The sequence below is a fragment of the Eutrigla gurnardus genome (genome assembly GCF_963514095.1).
Source record: "Eutrigla gurnardus genome assembly, chromosome: 10".
Classification (NCBI taxonomy): Eukaryota; Metazoa; Chordata; class Actinopteri; order Perciformes; family Triglidae; genus Eutrigla; species Eutrigla gurnardus.
The window spans coordinates 8,408,595-8,427,751 of record NC_139924.1 but is presented as its reverse complement, the minus strand read 5'-3'; the positions used below and the strand labels follow the sequence as shown (position 1 = coordinate 8,427,751).

The following is a 19,157-nucleotide window of genomic DNA, read 5'->3' as shown; positions in this document are numbered from 1 at the left end:
TGACCTGCAACAATGTTTCTGACTTGTCTACTACTTGCCCATTCTGTGTAAACCTTGTACGACTGCTGATATTGTGTATAGATTGAACAGAATGCTAAATGGTACACAACCACAAAACGTTTCTTGTTTTCATTGAAACAACAGATTCTGTAGACTAGTCGCTTTCTTGAAACACAATTTTGACTATGTAAACATAGTAACAATTGTCTTAACATACAGTTAAATAAGGATTCACTCATCAAGTGCCTGCAACAAAGTAGTTCTACAAACAATCCTAGTCTTACACGTCCCTGCGGGTGATGTGTATAGGCTCAAAAACAAGGACCGGAAGAGTAAAACATTGTTACGGTCAGGCTCCCAGTTGCCTCATAGTTGTGGTTAAATGATTGCCGGTAGTTTGACGATGCAAAATAAGGTGCTATTGTGCACAGAGGTGTGAAAGTAACATTTCAGTGACCTATCACATCTGAGTGAATGTAGAAGGAAAAACCAGTATATTTCTCACGATTTTGTGGTTTTGTCTGTCTCTTCCGTGGTATCTCCTCCTGATTCCCTTGTACTCTCTACTTTTATTATGAAGGATAATGGACTTACTCTAAATGTATTGTAACCCCTGGTCCATCTCTCTCTCTCTCTGTCTCTCTCTCTTCTTTCTTGCTCTCTCTCTCTGTCTCTCCTAGGCGTTGGATGGCAGGATCTATGAACATGTGAAAGACTACCTGGTAGAGCTGAGTCGTACCGAGCTAGAGGCCTCCCAAGCCACACATAACACCTTCCAGTTCTTGTTGGACAAATCCACCAGGGTGAGTCAGATGTGTTGGGAGACACAGGCCTTCTGTACTCATTTGAAAGTTGCTGCTTGTGCAAATGCCGTATTTCTTTTGGTCTCAAAACACATTGCAGGAAATATCGATCAATCTTCTTGACAATACATAATCAAAGCGCGTCTTTTGGTTGTGCGTGTCTTTCTTCCGTGAAATCAATTGGACATCTTGACATTTTGTGTTTATATTTGTTTTTACGAGGTAGTGTTTTTTTTAAAGTATTGTTCGCAAACAGAATTTGAATATAAACCATTTCAAACTGAGGAATGCGAACGAGCCTTTTTTAATGAAACCAACAAACAAATGCTGAAACACAGTCTATAGAAAACACACTCGGAGTAAATAAAAAACGAATGGCTTGAATCGTTTGTGTTAATTGCGTTTGTGCGTCTGTGTAAAGCTTGCGGTCAACTCCAAATGAAACGATTCTTAAAGGGAGAATGATGGATGTATAACTAAAATACCACTATGGGGCGCGCAGTTGGCGGAGTGGTTACAGCGCATGCCATGTACGAACATACATACGCAGCCGACCCCGGTTCGAATCCCGGCCGGAGGTCCTTTGCTGCATGTCACATCCCCTCTCTCTCTCCTCATGTTTCCGATCTATCCACTGCTAATAAAAGGCGTCTATGCCTCAAAAAAAATCTTAAAAAAAAAATACCACTATGAGTTTGTTTTTCATTAATAGTGTGTGCAGAATAACTGGCACTGAACCTGAGCTCAATACACCATCACCTGCAACTGGTCTTTTGAGGCTCATAATTACCAATTTAGTACAACTTTTTGTCCTTTTTATCTGAAGGAACTTGACTGTACACCTCGCCCAACTCACAAGCTCTTTGACTTGACATGAATGCCATTTAAAGTGAGGTACAAAATATCAATATGGCTATGTAATATATGTAATATTATGAAACACTCACCAACAGTAGGCTTGAAAGATGGCTGTAGGAAGTTTGTGGTTCCATCCATCGTGCGGAAACATATGCTGTGGTTAGTGTGGTGGAGTTGCAGTTGGCAATGGATTCCCAGTTGACAAGTTTTCACAGCGAGAAATGTTCATGTAAATATACTCCAGTTATTCCTCTGTCTTTCCCTTCAGATAATACAGGAGTACAACCAGCAGTTGTTCATGCAGGAAAACCCAGTATTTCACAAAGCACATGACTTCCAGTTCCAGCCCAGCGACTGTGACACGGTGAGACACGCGTCGTCTTTACTTGAACTTATTTGAACTAACTCTTTTTGTATGAACCTGTTTGAAACACAAATACTCTTTCTGACACACACACACACACACACACACACACACACACACACCGCTGTCTGTTCCCTCCAGTATCTTTATTACATCTATGGCTTTTGCTCATTTCAGTTGAATCTTGTGTTTTAAGGAATGTCATTAATGCATCTGTGGCTGAGAGGCTTGCCAGGCTGGAAATCAGAGAGGCAAAGCTCTGATCATTCTTATTCTCTAGAGAAACCTTTCGACTCTTTTGTTTCCAGTCTTTGGAGATTTCTTCATGTTAACAATTCAGGATGGAGTTGTCCAGTTAACTAGTGTCTGGTGGCGGCATGACAGAAGCACGAATCTACTCTGTGTTCTTATATTAATTGTTCTAACGACAAATGCTATATGTCCACTGGGAACTTTCCTTTGTAGTCCTTTCTTCTTTTCGTCGTTTACATAACTATTTATCCAATTCAAGTGATTGCTAAATGTTAAAAAAATATTTCACTACCATCATAAATTGATCTCAAGTCTGTGTGATCAAAATTGCAACAGTGGGGAACGTGCTGTGTCACATCACTGGGGACTAAAAAGCAGATTTCTCCCAGTGGACATTGGTCCAAAATCCTCTACAGCTATCCTTTTCTCTTGTGTCTCAGTCATTTTGTGCTCTCTCTCTCTCTCTCTCTCTCTCTCTCTCTCTCTCTCTCTCTCTCTCTCTCTCTCTCTCTCTCTCTCTCTCTCTCTCTCTCTCTCTGTGTGTCAGACACATTTTCTTTCCCTCTCTGATCTTTTCCTTTTATTACGTTAAACTGGTAACACTTCTCTAAAGGACAATGTGCTCTTCATTCCCTGTGTCTTCCCAATCCTGTTCAACCTTTGCTAACACTTTTCCCTAACCTTTTTTTCCATTAACACTTCCTTGTATTTGTGTGCGTCTGTGTGCTTGCGCTGCTGCTCTTGGGTGTGTGGGTGCGCGGACGCTTGCCTGTGTGTGTCTGTGTATGTCGGCCAGACTCTGAGCTCGGTGCAGCAGTTGGTGGACATTGAGCCGTCGCCCGTCAGTGCCATGAGAATGACCCTGGCACAGGTAGTCTCAACTGTTGTTAGCATTATTCATCTTCATTCCTGACACAAACCATGGCTCATCTACTCCATTCTCCTTTCTATTTATCTATCTCTCTTGGTGCCATTGACTTGAACACTTGTTTAAACTAACAAAGCTGTGACGACAGAGCAAGCTCTCTCTTATTTCTACCATGACATAACCCTGAATGCACACAGTTGTAATATAGTCGGTCAAATAGAATAACCTTTACATCCCAATAATCCTTCTTTTCATGCGGCGTGGGCCCATCCCTCTTCCTAAACAGATCAGAGTGTTACCGTTACAGCATATCTAGCCAGCATCAACACTAAGAGTTTTCACACAGGGGACTATGAGCATGTGCATATGAGATATTAGAGAACAGAAGCACTCAAATCCATGACTGTAGCATGACGCAACATAGTCACACAGGTGTGGCTTAAAGTGCTGGTGTAATAAGACTCAACCTGACGAATATGTGGGAGGCTTTGAGTGGGAGAGTCTGTATGAGCAACTTTTAAAGGCTCTGGATTACTGGTTTGTGATTGATATTAAGTCTGTGGTGAACAGAGCAATAAGACCAACGAACAGTAGTAAATGAACTCATTATTCTGCTGACTATCATGACCTTTTACCTTCCTACCTGCCTATCCTATTTACCTACCGTGACCCCATTGGTTGCATTTGGATGCATTGTGAGACAGGAAATCCCATTTAGATCAAGATCTTTTTTGTAAAAGACACTCGAGTACAAATTAAATATAGATAACATCACAAAAAGAAAATTAATTCACTCAAAACAATCATCTCACACACACTCACACACAGCCATACGAATTAAGTATCGGTGTCTTTGTATCGGAGACCAGTCTTCCCCAATTCAGAGACTGTATGAGCAACTTTTAAAGCCAGCACGTCCTCTAATCTGGTGCCAAATAAGCCAAAGCTAATAGGCAGATGAGTTTTCTACCCTCCTGCTGCGTGTGTATTCTTTGATTGTTTGTAAACAGGAAACCGGTCTATTAAAGTGTGAAACAAAGCTAATTATTTTGGTTCCAGTATTACTCAAAGAGCTGTTGTGTGTCTACCCGACATTGTCTAGTTGCTCCCTGATAATGAAACAAGGGAACCATATTATTTATATTAGGAGACGCAATCAATTCCATAATACTGTCATCTATTGGAGAGCAAAGCCGTCGCAGCACCAGATGATTATCAGAAGCCAAAATCTTGTTGCTGTTGCATCATCTTCTGAAATATCACTATGCTATTATTGCCCTCCTGTAGATGTGAGACAAATGTTTGGAATGTATTTTAATTTGCATATTAGTTGTGTTATAGGTTTTAAATAGGGTCATTGCAGGCATAATGACTGTACTTGTTTTCATTTGCTTTTTGTTGTTTGTGTGTGCATATTTTCTTTGCCGTTAGCTCACCCTTACCAAACCAAACCACCAGACTCGAGCTACTGGCTGAATGTGAATAAGTGAAAGTGTTAGTGTTGTGTGAGTAAAGCCTTTATAAATAATGAGGTTTATTCAATCTAAGTGATTGCACCTGCAAGCAGAACAAATGTTGGCTGAGCCAGTATATTAAATAATCCGAAAACGAAATAAGGATGTAGGCATTCTATTCTGGTGTAATCGGATGATACCTCTAATCCCTTTTTATTTTTGTAAATAATGCGCATAAAGACGTGTAAGCATAGCAATGCGTTTGCGACCGTCAGACGGCACTACTGTTTGTTCTACTGCAGGTTGTGCAGACGCCTCGGAGCCATAGTCTCCCACTGCATTTAAAAATCCATTGAAGCTGCCTTGACCTAAGTGATACAGGTGCTGCTGAACGCAATGTTAGTCCAGACAGCAGTATGTCAGTGTGGCGATAGATCCTTTTTAAAAAAACAATGGAATATGATTTGTGAAATAATAAAAACATCATTGGATTTTGTGAGTGAGTTTTTCGGGGGGCATTATTGAGTTACAGTAATATAATAGTGTAGTCCAGCAGGTGTTTAGAGTAGGGGGATGCCATAGAACAGAGGGCCTCGGCCGGAATCGAACAACAGATGTTGAGATTATGTGATGTCTCAAACTAAACAGTACTGTTATTCACAAAGATGGCTACACTTTGGTTCATTCTCTCCCCATTCATCCCTGTAGTTTCAGAATAACACGCTTGCTGTGTACGGTGCTCTAAATGACTGTTATTATGACAGTGGAGGTTGTTATTGAAGTACAGTATGATCACACCGTTTGGAGTTTTGAATGCCGTATTTCAAATTTCCCTTAGCTGGCAGTCTGTCTGTTGTCACATTTACAGTAGGTAATAATGGTTTATCATTGGACCTTGATTAGATGAATTAATATTTGACACAAATTAATATTTCTCCACTTCATCATGATAATTAAACATAAACAGCTGAACTATGTTGTACTCTACTGCACTGTGTCACTTAATGTAATATTAGCTGTTTCACTTTGACCAAATATTTAATGTGCATTTTGGACTATTTTTAAAGGCCTACCAGCATGCTTTACACTTTAAACATTAAAGCTGAAATACAGAATGAGGTCTCCGAACAAACAGCATCACAGAAAGCCACTCAAAGGTCACATGCAGAGAGAAGAGCCAAAGAGTTTTGCATACCATTACTAACACTTTCCTCACAATATGCTGCTAGGCCATCTAAAAGAAATGCTTATTTACTGTGTTTACTCTATTAACATTACACAAATAAAATATCAGGGCACAATTTGTCAAGCTCGCTCCACAATATGTGAGTTTAGAGCCACTGTTCAAATCTAGTTTTCTGCCTCCCTGCCTTAACTCCCTCTCCTTGCTTGAATGTAATTAAGCTGTAAATCTCCCATGTAATACTCTTCGTTTCACACCTATACTTAGCCAGATTTATGCCCTCTTGTTACTGAAGCGGCACATAATTAATAGATATGATGTGCATGGAAACGCACAATTATCCTGTGACGTCTAGCTGACACACTTTTCTTATCAGATTATGGGGAAACCCAGCCTCCCAGGTCTGTGAGCACACATCCGTGACCCTGCATGTACATCCTGATTTTTAGAATGTATTGTTGGAAGTGACGAGTGGGAGTTTGTCGAAAGGACACTCATTATTTCCACAAACAGAGATTAAAGGTTACAGTTTGGAAATGAACTTTTGGGGTTGTGTGCATATTTCTAAAGTCGGATGATTGAAAGAACTGAACTGAAGTGCCAGAATAAAGTGTCGTTTGATCATGATTGGATTGACAGTTTGCCAAACAACCCACCAACACTTTTACATTCAAAGGCTGAATTACTGCACTGACATAAATGACCTCACCTTGTTCCAACTAAGCCCTGCCCGGTTCAAACCAGTGAGAAAATCACTGAAGACATCGGCCATCTTAACTAAATAAAACACACGTTCACGATGGAACCCATTACTCATAGCAAGAATATTTTTTAAGATAACGTGAACACTGGTTCTGTCATCGGTAAGTCGTTTATTAGTGACAAAGTGTGTCAACTGTCAAATTGAAGACACATTTCATACATGAGTCCCCAAACAAAAATCGCCACATGGCTGTAATTAATGTTGAAGGCCCACATAGCTACTTTTGTATGAAAGAAAAAGAAATCACATTTGTTGTGAACCTCCTACTCTATCACTTTGAACACACACTCACACACACACACTCACGCTCTTTCACATGTGGTTATTTTGATCCAAGAGGATAACAATAGAGCCTTGCAACACATGCTGTATGAATTATGAAGGAAGCAATCTCTCTCTCGCACTTTCTTTAGCTCAATTAACAGCTTCTACATATATCGCACGCCTTGTGCCGTTACCGCTGACGGTGTACTTATGTGTGCACTTGTGTTTGTGCGTGTTTGCCTGCTGTGCCTGTGTGTGGGGGATGGGTACGTGTGTCTGTGTGTTTACCCATCCCTGTCTGGTACGTGTGTGTATGCGTGTGTGTGTTTGTCTATACTAGAGTCGTCAGCTGGAGTCGGAGACGGGGACGACGGAGGAGCACAGTTTGAACAAGGAGGCCAGGAAGTGGGCGACCAGAGTGGCCAGAGAACACAAGAATATCATACATTACAAGAGAGTAAGACACACAGATGCTCACATTCATCACATGTACCCGTTTTAGAAATGTGTGTGTTTAAAAAACACCATTTCTAATTGAGTTGTGTGTCTGTTTGTTCAGTGTCTGGAGGAGTGCGAGAGCCATGGCTTGCCTCCCACAGAGCAGGGGAGACTGGATCTGGAGCTGAAGATAGAAGACGCCAAAGAAAACATGCGCAAAGCTGAGGTGTGTGACTCCCATTGTCAACTTTTATTTTTGATCGCACAGAGGGCAAACGATAGGGTATGATCCCTTTGCACAGTTGTCTGCATTTCAGCTCGACCCCTGCTGTTTGAAGTTGGCATGTTTTTATGGGTGTCATGGAGAGCAGATGGCTAGATGTTCCCTTCTCTTCTGTAATAATAAAACAGTGATTCTTCTTCTGCAAATCTTCAGTAAACAAACTTTACAGTATATTTCTGTGAGGAGTCGGTATGGACTGGCTGGTCATACTAAACAGAGAATGGTGTGTTCAAGGGGAAACAAGGTGGTGTGTCTTTGTAATGAGTATCAAATATTATTTTTTTTAAAATGCTATAAAATCAATGGTACACATGACGCAAAAGAAGCGAACGTTGCATCTCATCGTACACTAACTTCCTGCCGCAACGTCATTAGCCGAGCAAAGGAGCCCTCTGTGTCAGTGACGGCATGAAATTAAACCCGTCCCATGATTTCTCTGCCAGGTGTTTGTGCTGAGTCACTAATTATTGGGTAAATATTTTAAATGCAAACAGCAGTAGCTGGCATGCGGTCTGCCTGTCTGCGCGGCTGACGTAGCAGGGTGCAATTCCCAACAAGGCCCCGGGATCGATCACTACACCTTTCACATCACAGGAGATGTTAAAATCATTGCGTTATAAGACCGTTGTATTCACAAAGCCCAGTAATCCCCCTGGCTTTGCTGCATTCTGTTCAGGTGTAGAGGTTTAAACACACTTTTACATCCGTCTCAATAACTCCCTGTGACAGTAATCGACCTATGCACTAAATCTGATACAAAAACCATCAGAATCAGATCTACAGGAATGCTATGATCATCTTTCTTAGATGTCTTGCCCTTTTTAGCTCTTTCTTTAATCCCCTGCCTTTCCCTCCTCGTCTGTCTCCTTTTACTTTCTCATCTTGTGTTCACACTCCCTCTCTTTTCCTTCGAGACCTCTAAGCCTTTCCACTTGCAGAGTTATCTATCATTTATGTATTGATTCTCACAGATTCAACCTGTCACAGTATGAATGAAATCACTGCATCATCCCATCTCAACGCTTTTTCTCTCCCTCCAAAGTCTCAACATCTTTTCGTCTCTGTTTTCAATTTAATTTTATCACTTCATTTTTCATAGTCTCTTCCCCAATACATCTTTGCCTCCATAATGTTTCTGGTCAGGCTTCCATATATTTGGCACCCTCTGCTGTCAGGTTCGGTCAAAGAACATTTCACTTCTGATATTACTTCTGTCTCTTTTTATCCACTCACTAAGGTGTTTTGCCAAGTATTGGTCAAATATATCTGATGTTATTGTATTGCTCTTGTTGATAGTGTAGGATTGACTGAAATGCCTACAAAAGCCAGTAACAATATTTTAGCAAAGTTATCAGTAGCTTGTGATTTCCCTTTCTACAAAATAATATGGATTTTTTTTTTTATCACAAAGCAAACACCTTCTTCCTACCAAACCCTCTATTCCTCTGTTTCTGTCCCTCGCTCACACTGTCTGCTATACTTTGCTCTTCCAGGCCAACATTACCTCGAGTAAGATGATGCATATTTTATGAGCTCATTTGGTACAAATGGCCTCATCACAGAGCTCTTATCATAGAATTATGAAGGGCGTATAGGCAGTACAAAAGATATGATCTAGGTTTGATTACAGCATTCTCTGGACAGCAACTGTGTCGTCCTTTCCTTGAAGAATGACACAGTCACTATAACGAAGTCTCACCATCATGTTGCACTGACAATTCCAACACCTTATTAGCAAGAAAATGTACCAAGGTCTATATTTAGGTTGGAGAGACTGAGTCTATTTGTGAATTGGAATATATTTTTGAGGCATCTGTGCTCAAAGGAGGAATGCTTGTTGTTGTTTCAGAAGTATCATGTCTAAGAGACATGCTACCTGGTCTCATTTATGTGATTTTTCATGAAGTCCCTGATTTTCATCGACATCATAAACGCTCTTTTGCACCCCCTTTTTCTCACCTCTGTTTGAAGAGGATCAATAAACAGTGAAAGAGAGGACGGTTATGTATTGTGTGCTCTCTAGAATCATCTGATCTTATGGACTCAGTGCTTGATAAAAGACTGGATACTAAAACTAGAGGCTGGGCCTGCCTTTCCCCGAATTTACTTCAATGGTTATTACTGTAACAAAAATGATCAGTATAATTAAGTAATACATGCTGTGATAAAACGTCAAGTAAAAGTTTTCAGAACATGAAATGAAATGCATTTAATATTCCTTTATAAATGATGTATTATGACACTGGGCCAGCCCTGTGTGCTCTAGCGGAGCTTTCATTACTAATAGAATTAGGGACGATCCGATCCAACTTTTTCGGTCCCAATAGCGGTAATGATACCGATAATTGGGCTTTGGGTATCAGTCGATACCGAGTACAGATCTGATACTAGTGTTTAATTAATTAGCTTTGTGCCTCATGGTGCGGAAGTGACTGGGATCAGGTTTGACTTAAACATTGCTTTCCTAACTTTGTTGTACAAGTTGATTATTGGCCTCTCTCTGCAGTTTTCGGCTTTCTAGGGAGTTCTGGGAGGATGAGAGAGAGAGGGAGCGGTTGATGTTGTCTCCATACTAATGAGCTGTTGAAGGCTCCACCAGACAATCTGGCCTCATTAACACGTGGCATCAATACACGGAAGATGTGTCAACATAGACAAGCTAGTGCTCCCAGACACTTTCCAGCATGAGCAGACTAAACTAATAAGGATTGTAAAGTTGATTGGAATATCTTCTCATAATCCACATTGGCATAATACCTTTATAAATAGAGCATGGATACAATCATAAGGGCGTTTTCTGCCTGTCAATTGCTTCTCTTAACAAGTTCTTAAGGTTTTCTGGCTGCTCACATAAGGGTCATGGGGGAAAAAATGGTGGTCCCATAATTTGGAATAAATCAATATAAGTAATAATCAGACAGCTGAGTTTGCTCATGCAGTAACTCTCTGCCTATCTATTTCTCTATCCATATATCTATTTACCTTTCTGACTGAGTTATTGATTAGAGGGACCCAGACAGCCTGAACTTCTGTCTGAAATTGTACAATCTATCCATCAGTGATCGGTTCTCACAACACTAGCTGCTTATTCTGTTACTGCACAGATGGCTGAACAACAAGTATCGGATGTTGTTGTAACTTTTCTTCTCTTTTAGTCTGGTATGTTTTTGGCCCAACAGCAGCCTTGAGTATTTGCTGGGCGCTGCTAATGGAAGGGAGAAAAAATAAAAGAGGCACTTAAGGGGCTCAGGCCTTTATTGATCAAAGCCGGGAAGTCTGTCTTGACAATGTGTTTCTGTCTGTTTGACTGCACGTCTCCGTGGGTGGGAGCTATCAGCTATCAATCTGCTCTGTCAGCATCAGTGAGGAAGCTAAGAAGAGGGTGAAAAGAGGAAATTGATGAAAATGATGAGAGACGGTTGGAGAAAAGAGAGGATCAGAGATGAAAGTGAGAGTTGAGGAGGGGATGTAAATCTTAGAGGTTTCCCCATGGTGATTATAGCCTGATATATTATCTCATTAGGGAAGAACGCACAGCATATGTCCAATGTTCACGGCCCATTAAAATCACGTACAGCACGTTTTGGTGATAAAAACATTTGAGTGCAAATCCAGTTCACAACATCTGTCACTGAAGTGTTCAGCTGAAAGGGAAATTTATGATATTTTAACAGTGAACATTTGATTTAAAGACGGCTACGAGGTTTCACTTAAATAGTTTAGAACTAATACTATGTTCATTGACTTCTCATGACTCAACAACCAATTCTATATTTATGGCTCCCATCTTGGTGATTACTGTATACAATGATGTTGGCTAATAGTTCATTAGATTATTATTATTGCCTTTTGTATCAGACTTGAAATTAAATGGGTTGCCACTACTGACTGACTATAGAGCAGCGGGTGTGACACTTTTGCAACCATTGTTGTTGTTGTTGTTATTATTATTATTATTGTTGTATTTTAATTATGCCATTTTGAGAGTAATCAGTCAGGTTTCAGGCAGGTCCCCATTTCAAATAGAATGTGACCCAAATTGTAACAAAAAAATAATAAGCTCTTGTTTCTGACTGATGTAAAAATAAAAATGTATAGGCCAATGATGTATTAAATGTTCCTAACAACACCTAACCCTTTCTCTCTACAAAGACAATAAAGTTAAAAGCTGAAGCTCGTTTGGACCTTCTGCGGCAAGTGGGGGTTGCTGTGGATACCTGGCTGAAGAGCGCCATGAACCAGGTATTTCTGAGTGTGTGTGTGTGTGTGTGTGTGTGTGTGTGTGTGTGTGCCTCTCCTCTCTGCCTGACTTGTTTCATGTAGGTTAGTGTGAAACGGTGTGTGTGATAGATGTTTATGAGTGAGTTTATACATACAACTGTTGGAGTATTAGTGCATTTAAATCCACTCAAACATTTAAACCAGTTTGTGTAGTGCACTGTGTGTGTGTGGCCGTGTGTGTGGCCGTGTGTGTGTGTGTGTGTGGCCGTGTGTGTGGCCGTGTGTGTGTGTGTGTGGCCGTGTGTGTGGCTGTTTGCAATATGTGTACAAATGCCCCCGCTCTCTCTGTGCATGCTGTAGGTGATGGAGGAGCTGGAGAATGAACGTTGGGCCAGCTATACTTCCCACGATCCCTCACTGTCGGTGAGACACCTCCCCTCACTGTGTGTGTGTGTGTGTGTGTGTGTGTGTGTTGCTGATTTCTAGTCGAGCCAGAACTTGTCTTCACAAGTTTATTAATGAAATTTTAAAACATTGGAGAAATGAATCACTAACAAAACTGTAGACATAACATGAACCCTAATGTGACTACTAATGAGACCGTATGCCAATACTGCATACGTGAGTTTTATCAGCAATTTTCAAAGTTGAAGCAAGTTTTTGACTTGGCTGGAAAAGGCAAAATTCACACCTATAAATCACAAGTAGAAGAGTACACAACATAAGTTGTAGCTGGTTTGTGTCCCGTGCATGGCAGCCTCTTTTACCCACTGCAAACGAACACCACCAGACCACTGAATCGTGTCACTGTATGTTGGTCACATATCTGCTATTGGCTCGTCGTAAGTTTTTCTTGTTGATCTACGAAAAACGCTGTACTCAATTCAGCAAATTAAAAAATGGAATTTTAAACTCCAAGGTCATAGACTTTTCATTTGTTTTTATGATTGTATTATAAGTGAGAGCCACCCAGCTAGAATAGTTCTCCTGACAAATCACTTCCTGAATGATGTAAATTACAAGATAATTGACCTCAGCCCTGCTGCCTAATCATCTGTGACGCCAGTTACGGCCTCTTAAAACAACTCACTTTCCCATTGGAATATGATGGAGTCCTCACACAACTGGCAGTTTTTATTTCATGACCCCTAGCTTTAAGTCAAGATACACTTAGTATAGAGTAAAGCCTAGAGGGATTGCTTTCTTTAAACTCTCTATGCATGTCAGAGGGGAGGAGGTGGACTCCCGACCTGTACAGCATTCCATTATAAACAAAGACTTTTTAGTAAATACACGCATTTGCTTTCTTGGTGAGAGTTAGATTAGAAAATTGATACCACACTCACGTCTGTATGATAAATATGTAGCTAGAACTGTGAGCCGGTCAGCTTAGCACAAAGATGGAGGAACAGCTAGCCTTGCTCTGTACAAGAGAAAGCGGGAAAGTCAGCTACCAGCTCCCCTAAATCTCACGGATATTCTGTATGTGTACGTGAGCTTTAGAGGTGCTGGTAGGAGGATTGTGTTGCCTTTGGTTAGAGCCAGGCTAGCTGTTTCTGGTCTTTATGCTAAGCTAATCTAACTGGTTGTCGGTGGTAGCTTCAAATTTACTGTACAGAAATAAGAGTGGTGCCGATCTTTTCATTAAACTCTGAAGGACATTTCCCAGAAGTAAGTGTGCGTGTGTGTGTGTGTGTGTGTGAGAGAGAGAGAGAAATGAACATGCATTTGTGTTTGTACATTTGTGTTTGTGTGTCTGTCTCTCCACCGGGTGTACATGAGGGGAGGAGAGTGTACGTCCATGACTAGGAGTGTAACCCCGCACAGGACTTTCTGTCGTGTGTGTGTGTGTGTGTGTGTGTGTGTGTGTGTGTGTGTGTGTGTGTCTGTGCGTGCGCGCAAGTGCGTTGTGTCTCTGGCTGCTTGCCTGTCAACAGTCCTCAAGATAGTCAGTCTGCTCCATTGGAAGCACTTGACATTCTGCTCACATGATATTGCAGCTCACAGCTAACACCAGAGAGCGAGAGAGATACTGAGAGACTACTGTGAGAGAAAGTCTGGAGACTCACACAAGACTAGGAAATGGAGAGAAGGGATTATGGCATGAGTTGCGTAGTGAAAGAGGGAGTGTTGGTGAGACAATTAGTGGAGGAGAAGAGAAGTTTGCTGAGAAAAAGAAGAGGTGGTGTGATGAGGTGGTAGGGAGGGACTAGCGTCAGAGTGGTGATGCTGAAGTAAAATTGGATGCAGAGGTGAGAGAAGCAGGCGATTTGGGAATAACAGCACAGAACATAGAAGAGGGTAGTGTGAGGTGGCACATTGGGAATTGAGGCATTTGACAGCAGTGCAACAGCCTTTGGTTTAATTTGGTGTGTACTGGAGCTTTAAGAGACGGTTGCAAAGAAAGAGGGATTATAATAAGATGCAACAAGGGAAATGAAGGTGACAATAGGAAGGATGGTTAACAGCAGTTTGACTTTGATGGGGGTCAATAAGTGACCAATGGTGTGTGTGTGTGTGTGTGTGTGTGTGTGTGTGTGTGTGTGTGTGTGTGTGTGTGTGTGTGTGTGTGTGTGTGTGTGTGTGTGTGTATAATCTGCAAATGAGAGCGGGGAGAAGGCACATTCATTCTTTCTTCATTCCACTTAACTTTATTAATATGACTATGAAATACTGTAAGCCATGAACCCTAAAGGCCCGCAGGCAGCCACCGCCTTCATTGCAATATCACTTTCACAGTTATTTCCTCCAGGAACCATAAAATGGCTGTATTGGTACTCGCACTAAGATATTTTGGGTAATATTTTACTGGGTTATTGCTGAAATTCAGGCTGGTCATTTTAATTCAGGGATGAAGTTGAATTGGCCCTCCGGCTGTTCAGTGTACTTCTAAATCGAAGCAGTAAAGTCGATACAAATGACGCAACCAAACAAAATCTTCTGAAAGAGCTTTGACACAAGTTTTTTTGTTGTTGTTAGGGAACACCTTCGGACCACACCTGGAGGTTATTGCTTCCCAAGGGAATACATTCTTGTGCAGGAGATTGTCTCATATATAAAACATGCATCTGCTTTGCTCTGCACCGGTGTAGTTTACTGTGTCAACAGAAATCTGATGACTAAACACAATGACTTGGGAGTGGATAAACACCCGCGCCCACACACACACTATTGTTGTGGCCAGGTCAGCTGGCTATGTGTGATGGATCTTTCTACCGGCTAGATCACATGACCTTCATGTAAGCCAGTGAAATTCTCATGCGACAAAAGAGGGAGGGGCTGGGTCCTATGACACATTAGTCGCACTGTACCTGTCTCTCAAAGCTGTGCAGGATAGAGAAACTCAGGCAGCTACGGTAAGCATTGCTATAGATTAAATTGTGACACTAGCAGAGAGAGAGTGGAACGTAACAAGTGGTGTTAAATGGACAAACCTTAGAAGTAGTGGTGGAGCTGCAGATACCAGACAAACAACAGGTTCACTGAGCTGGGCGTCACATTTGAACACGAGGAGATAGAGCCAGAAGGTTGTATAAAATAGTGTTTTGTGTTTTTTATAATGCTTTTTCTGTGTGTTTTTGATCAGGAGTACAAGGGTATTTCTTACTCCGGGGCTTTAAAAAGTGAATTGTGCTTCTCTTATTCTTCTCTTCTCTCTTGTCCTTGTAGTTATCAGAGGTTTTGACGTTATCTGGCTGTGTTTTTGTGTTAAAGGGCACAGTGGATTTGGAGCGAGAGGAGGGAGAGGAGTGCGAAGAAAACATGGAGGTTTTTGACGACAGCAGTTCCAGTCCTTCAGGAACTCTCCGAAACTACCCACTTACCTGCAAAGTCCTGTACTCATACAAGGTATGAACCAATGCACAGAGTTGCCCTCTGCGGTTACATGGTCATTCACCTCTACACATATGAAGCTCTCTTCTCAAGCACAACGCACACAGCCGAGTGCATCCATGTGCCCACTGAGACAAGCAAAGTCTAATGGCGGTTTGGCATTCGTAGGAAATTTGAGGAATGATGAATCTGCCACGAATAACCGCAATGTTTTTCATTTTACTTTGAATTGTCTTTAACACCGTTGGCGCGTCTCTCCCGCAGGCCTCTCAGCCAGACGAGTTAACTATTGATGAACAGGAGATGTTGGAGGTCATTGAGGATGGAGACATGGAGGACTGGGTCAAGGTGCAAAAACACAAACACACACATGTTGCTTTACGTTTGGTTTCACAGCCTTGTACGGTTTCTTGATGCCCAGTCTTCTCCTGCCATGCATGTCTTCACGTCGCCTTCGTTCATTGCGTGTGTGTGTGTTTGTCAGGCTCGCAATAAGACTGGTCACGTGGGCTATGTCCCAGAGAAATACCTGCAGTTCCCGACCTCCAACAGTCTGCTGAGCATGCTCCAGTCTCTGGCCACACTCGACGCTCGATCACACACCTCTTCCAATTCCACCGAGCCAGAGCTGCACTCCGGCTGCATCAACGGAGACACAAACAGTAAGTGAGCCTGTAAACCTGTTGATGGTAAATTATTCTTTCAAACAATTACATTGCATGCCAGGATTTCCAGCAAACAAGCTAGTTCCAATTGTACCCGTGTAAATTGTTTCTCTCTCCCCGTAACAAGGTTGTTATGCACCACTGATGAAGGCATTTTTCTGTTTACTGCTCCACTGGAGTTGCTCGGAAATCCAGCTGTAAACAACACTCATTCTGCAAAGCAGAGTGTTATTAGAATAAGCGAGTGGGGGTTGTCAACAAAAGTCTAAAGGAAAAACCTGAAGGCTATGTGAGCCACAGTAAAGTTGAAACGGTGTTAATTAAAAACAGTACGAGATCATGTTCCATAAGCTTTGTCCCTCCTGATTTCCTTTTCATCTATTTATATTTTGGCTATGGTTTTTCCAGTCTACCATCAAATAAGGAGCTTTTTTTTTTGTTACTGCCACTCACTGGAACAGAAACAAGAGTGGGGCAGATGTACAACAAAACACCAGTGGTTGAAATTGTAGACCAGCTTAATAAAATGAGGAGACCTGAGCTTTATCGCAAACATTAACTTTTCTCTCTCTCTCTCTCTCTCGCGCGCTCTCTCTCGTTTCTGAAACACCTTTGGTTGCATCCACTTTGGCTGTTGATGCATTCAGCAGCATACAGATACTTCACAACCTTTCTTCTTTGCAACCTTTCTTCTTCTACTCAACCCCAACCCTCTTTCTAATGCTATGTGCTTGTGTTCTACCTGAGTACTTGGACCAGGCACATGGGGGAACCTCTGTCACCTAATTATTATTTCTTTCTGCCTTCTCTGTATCTCCCTCTCTCCAGCAGGGTGTCCCACTCTCTTCATAGCGAGGGCCAGCAAGACTAGGAAATCAAATTCCACAAGAATCATTATTCCTGCTGGGTAACTTATTGCTCTCTTTTTTGTCTTCCTTTCTCTTTGCAGTGATCTATGTCCGTGCACTTTATGATTATGAGGGCCAGGCAGACGAGGAACTGTCCTTCTCCGAGGGAGCGGTTATCCGCCTGTTGAACCGCGACACTCAGACAGACGATGGCTTCTGGGAGGGGGAGCTCAACGGACGGGTGGGTGTCTTCCCCTCAGTGCTGGTAGAAGATCTCACTGAGAATGGGGAGACCAGTGGAGGAGGTCCCGGTGACATACAGGTATGTTGATGCTTGCAGACCGAGACGAGCTCCAACTTAAGTAACACACATCTATTAAGCGCGTCGCTCTTGGGGAGCTGGGTATTTGGTGTTATCAGTCTATCCTCAGGGCAGAAATACCAAGTATATAGTGTAGTCGCCCCCTCCCCTCTTCCCTCCCTTCCTGGCTGTTATCCAGTAGCTCTATCAGCAGGGCAGAGTTCACAAACAGTGGATCAGAACTGCTGTGTTCCTGTGGCGCTGTGATAAGACCACTTTCTGTGATTGCGGTGCAGGGTTTTTATCTGTGGCACATAGCGCTGCCCTATCAAAGGTTCAGCAACATGAAGGATGCAGCCTCTCCCTTCCTTAAAGCCTGTAGACATAACACACACCATCACAACAACTCTCAATGTCATTTAAGTGGTATGTGGGGGAGACTGAAAAAAATCCTTCCGGTTGCTGCCGTGGAAATAGTAAAGTAGTATGAAGTGGCAGGTCACATTTCAAACTAAGGTATTGATTACAGTATCCGTAGTTTTCTATGGGGTCAGTTCAGTCTCATTAATAATGAATGCACAGAGAAGGATTCACAAATGTATTTTGTTATTTATATATAAATGACTCTCTTCTCACAAATACATTTCGTTTTAAATAAATGTAATATAAATCCATAAATATATGAATTAAAACAATATTTGCAATTTTCATCTAAAATGTATTTGTATGTTGTTACATTTATATACAAACTGTTAAACTTGAATTTAAAAGACGCTTTTCATTTGTGAACTTGTTTGTATTTGTTCGTGAACTGGTCTGTATTTATTTGTGGATTTTTGAGACTCTCCTGACGTGGCTGGATTCACAAATGCATTTTTTTCAACAAGGAACTCTCTGTAGCCAATCAGATGCCTCCCTTGTTTTCAGCCAATCACATGACTGCATTCCCACGAGGGGTACCTCGCCATGGCCACCGCACAGTTTTTTCTCTGCGCATTTTGCGTTGCTTTTCGGTAAAAGAAATAAGAACAAAAGTATTTTAAAAAGTGATTTTATTCTCTCTCTAGCCAACGTTAGCTTGTTTGTAGCTAGCTAAATCCATTAGCTAGCTAACGTTAGCTAGCTCTTATAGTCAGCACTTTGAAACCAATGTAGTAAGCAATTTACCTATTAGTTATTATGGTTTGCTTGTAACTTATTTTTGCATGCATTAACAACAGGTAAGCTTTAGCAAGCAAATGACCGATATGGTTATGTTTTCTGATGTTAGTAGGATCATATTATGCTAGCTAAGTTAGCTTATGATCCGTTGTCTAAAAGCATTATGGCTAGTTAGCTAACGCAAATGCGCAAAATGCGCAGAGAAAAAGCTGTGCTCTGGCCATGGTGAGGTACCCCTGCATCTGATTGGCTACAGAGAGTTCCTTGTTGAAAAAAATGCATTTGTGAATCCAGCCACGTCAGGAGAGTCTCAAAAATCCACAAATAAATGCAAACCAGTTCACGAACAAATGCAAACAAGTTCACAAATGAAAAGCGTCTTTTAAATTCAAGTTTAACAGTTTGTATATAAATGTTACAACATACAAATACATTTTAGATGAAAATTGCAAATATTTTTTTAATTCATATATTTATGGATTTATATTACATTTATTTAAAACGAAATGTATTTGTGAGAAGAGAGTAATTTATATATAAATCACAAAATACATTTGTGAATCCTTCTCTGTGCATTCATTATTAATGAGACTGAAC

General features: G+C 41.4%; 1 protein-coding gene across 2 annotated transcripts in view; it reads left to right on the top strand.

Annotated features, from left to right (window-relative positions):
• The window catches only part of fchsd2 (FCH and double SH3 domains 2), a 55,574-nt gene that overhangs the window by 30,783 nt on the left and 5,634 nt on the right, over positions 1-19,157 (top strand). The window contains exons 9-19 of one of the 2 annotated variants that reach the window (XM_084019157.1): positions 681-803; positions 1,930-2,025; positions 3,074-3,148; positions 7,150-7,266; positions 7,369-7,473; positions 11,683-11,772; positions 12,112-12,174; positions 15,466-15,600; positions 15,850-15,933; positions 16,070-16,247; positions 17,200-17,420. In XM_084019157.1, coding sequence (XP_083875283.1) covers positions 681-803; positions 1,930-2,025; positions 3,074-3,148; positions 7,150-7,266; positions 7,369-7,473; positions 11,683-11,772; positions 12,112-12,174; positions 15,466-15,600; positions 15,850-15,933; positions 16,070-16,247; positions 17,200-17,420 — 1,287 coding nt within the window. The remainder of the gene's footprint in view (positions 1-680; positions 804-1,929; positions 2,026-3,073; positions 3,149-7,149; positions 7,267-7,368; positions 7,474-11,682; positions 11,773-12,111; positions 12,175-15,465; positions 15,601-15,849; positions 15,934-16,069; positions 16,248-17,199; positions 17,421-19,157) is intronic. The other variant, XM_084019158.1, reaches the window with a different exon arrangement.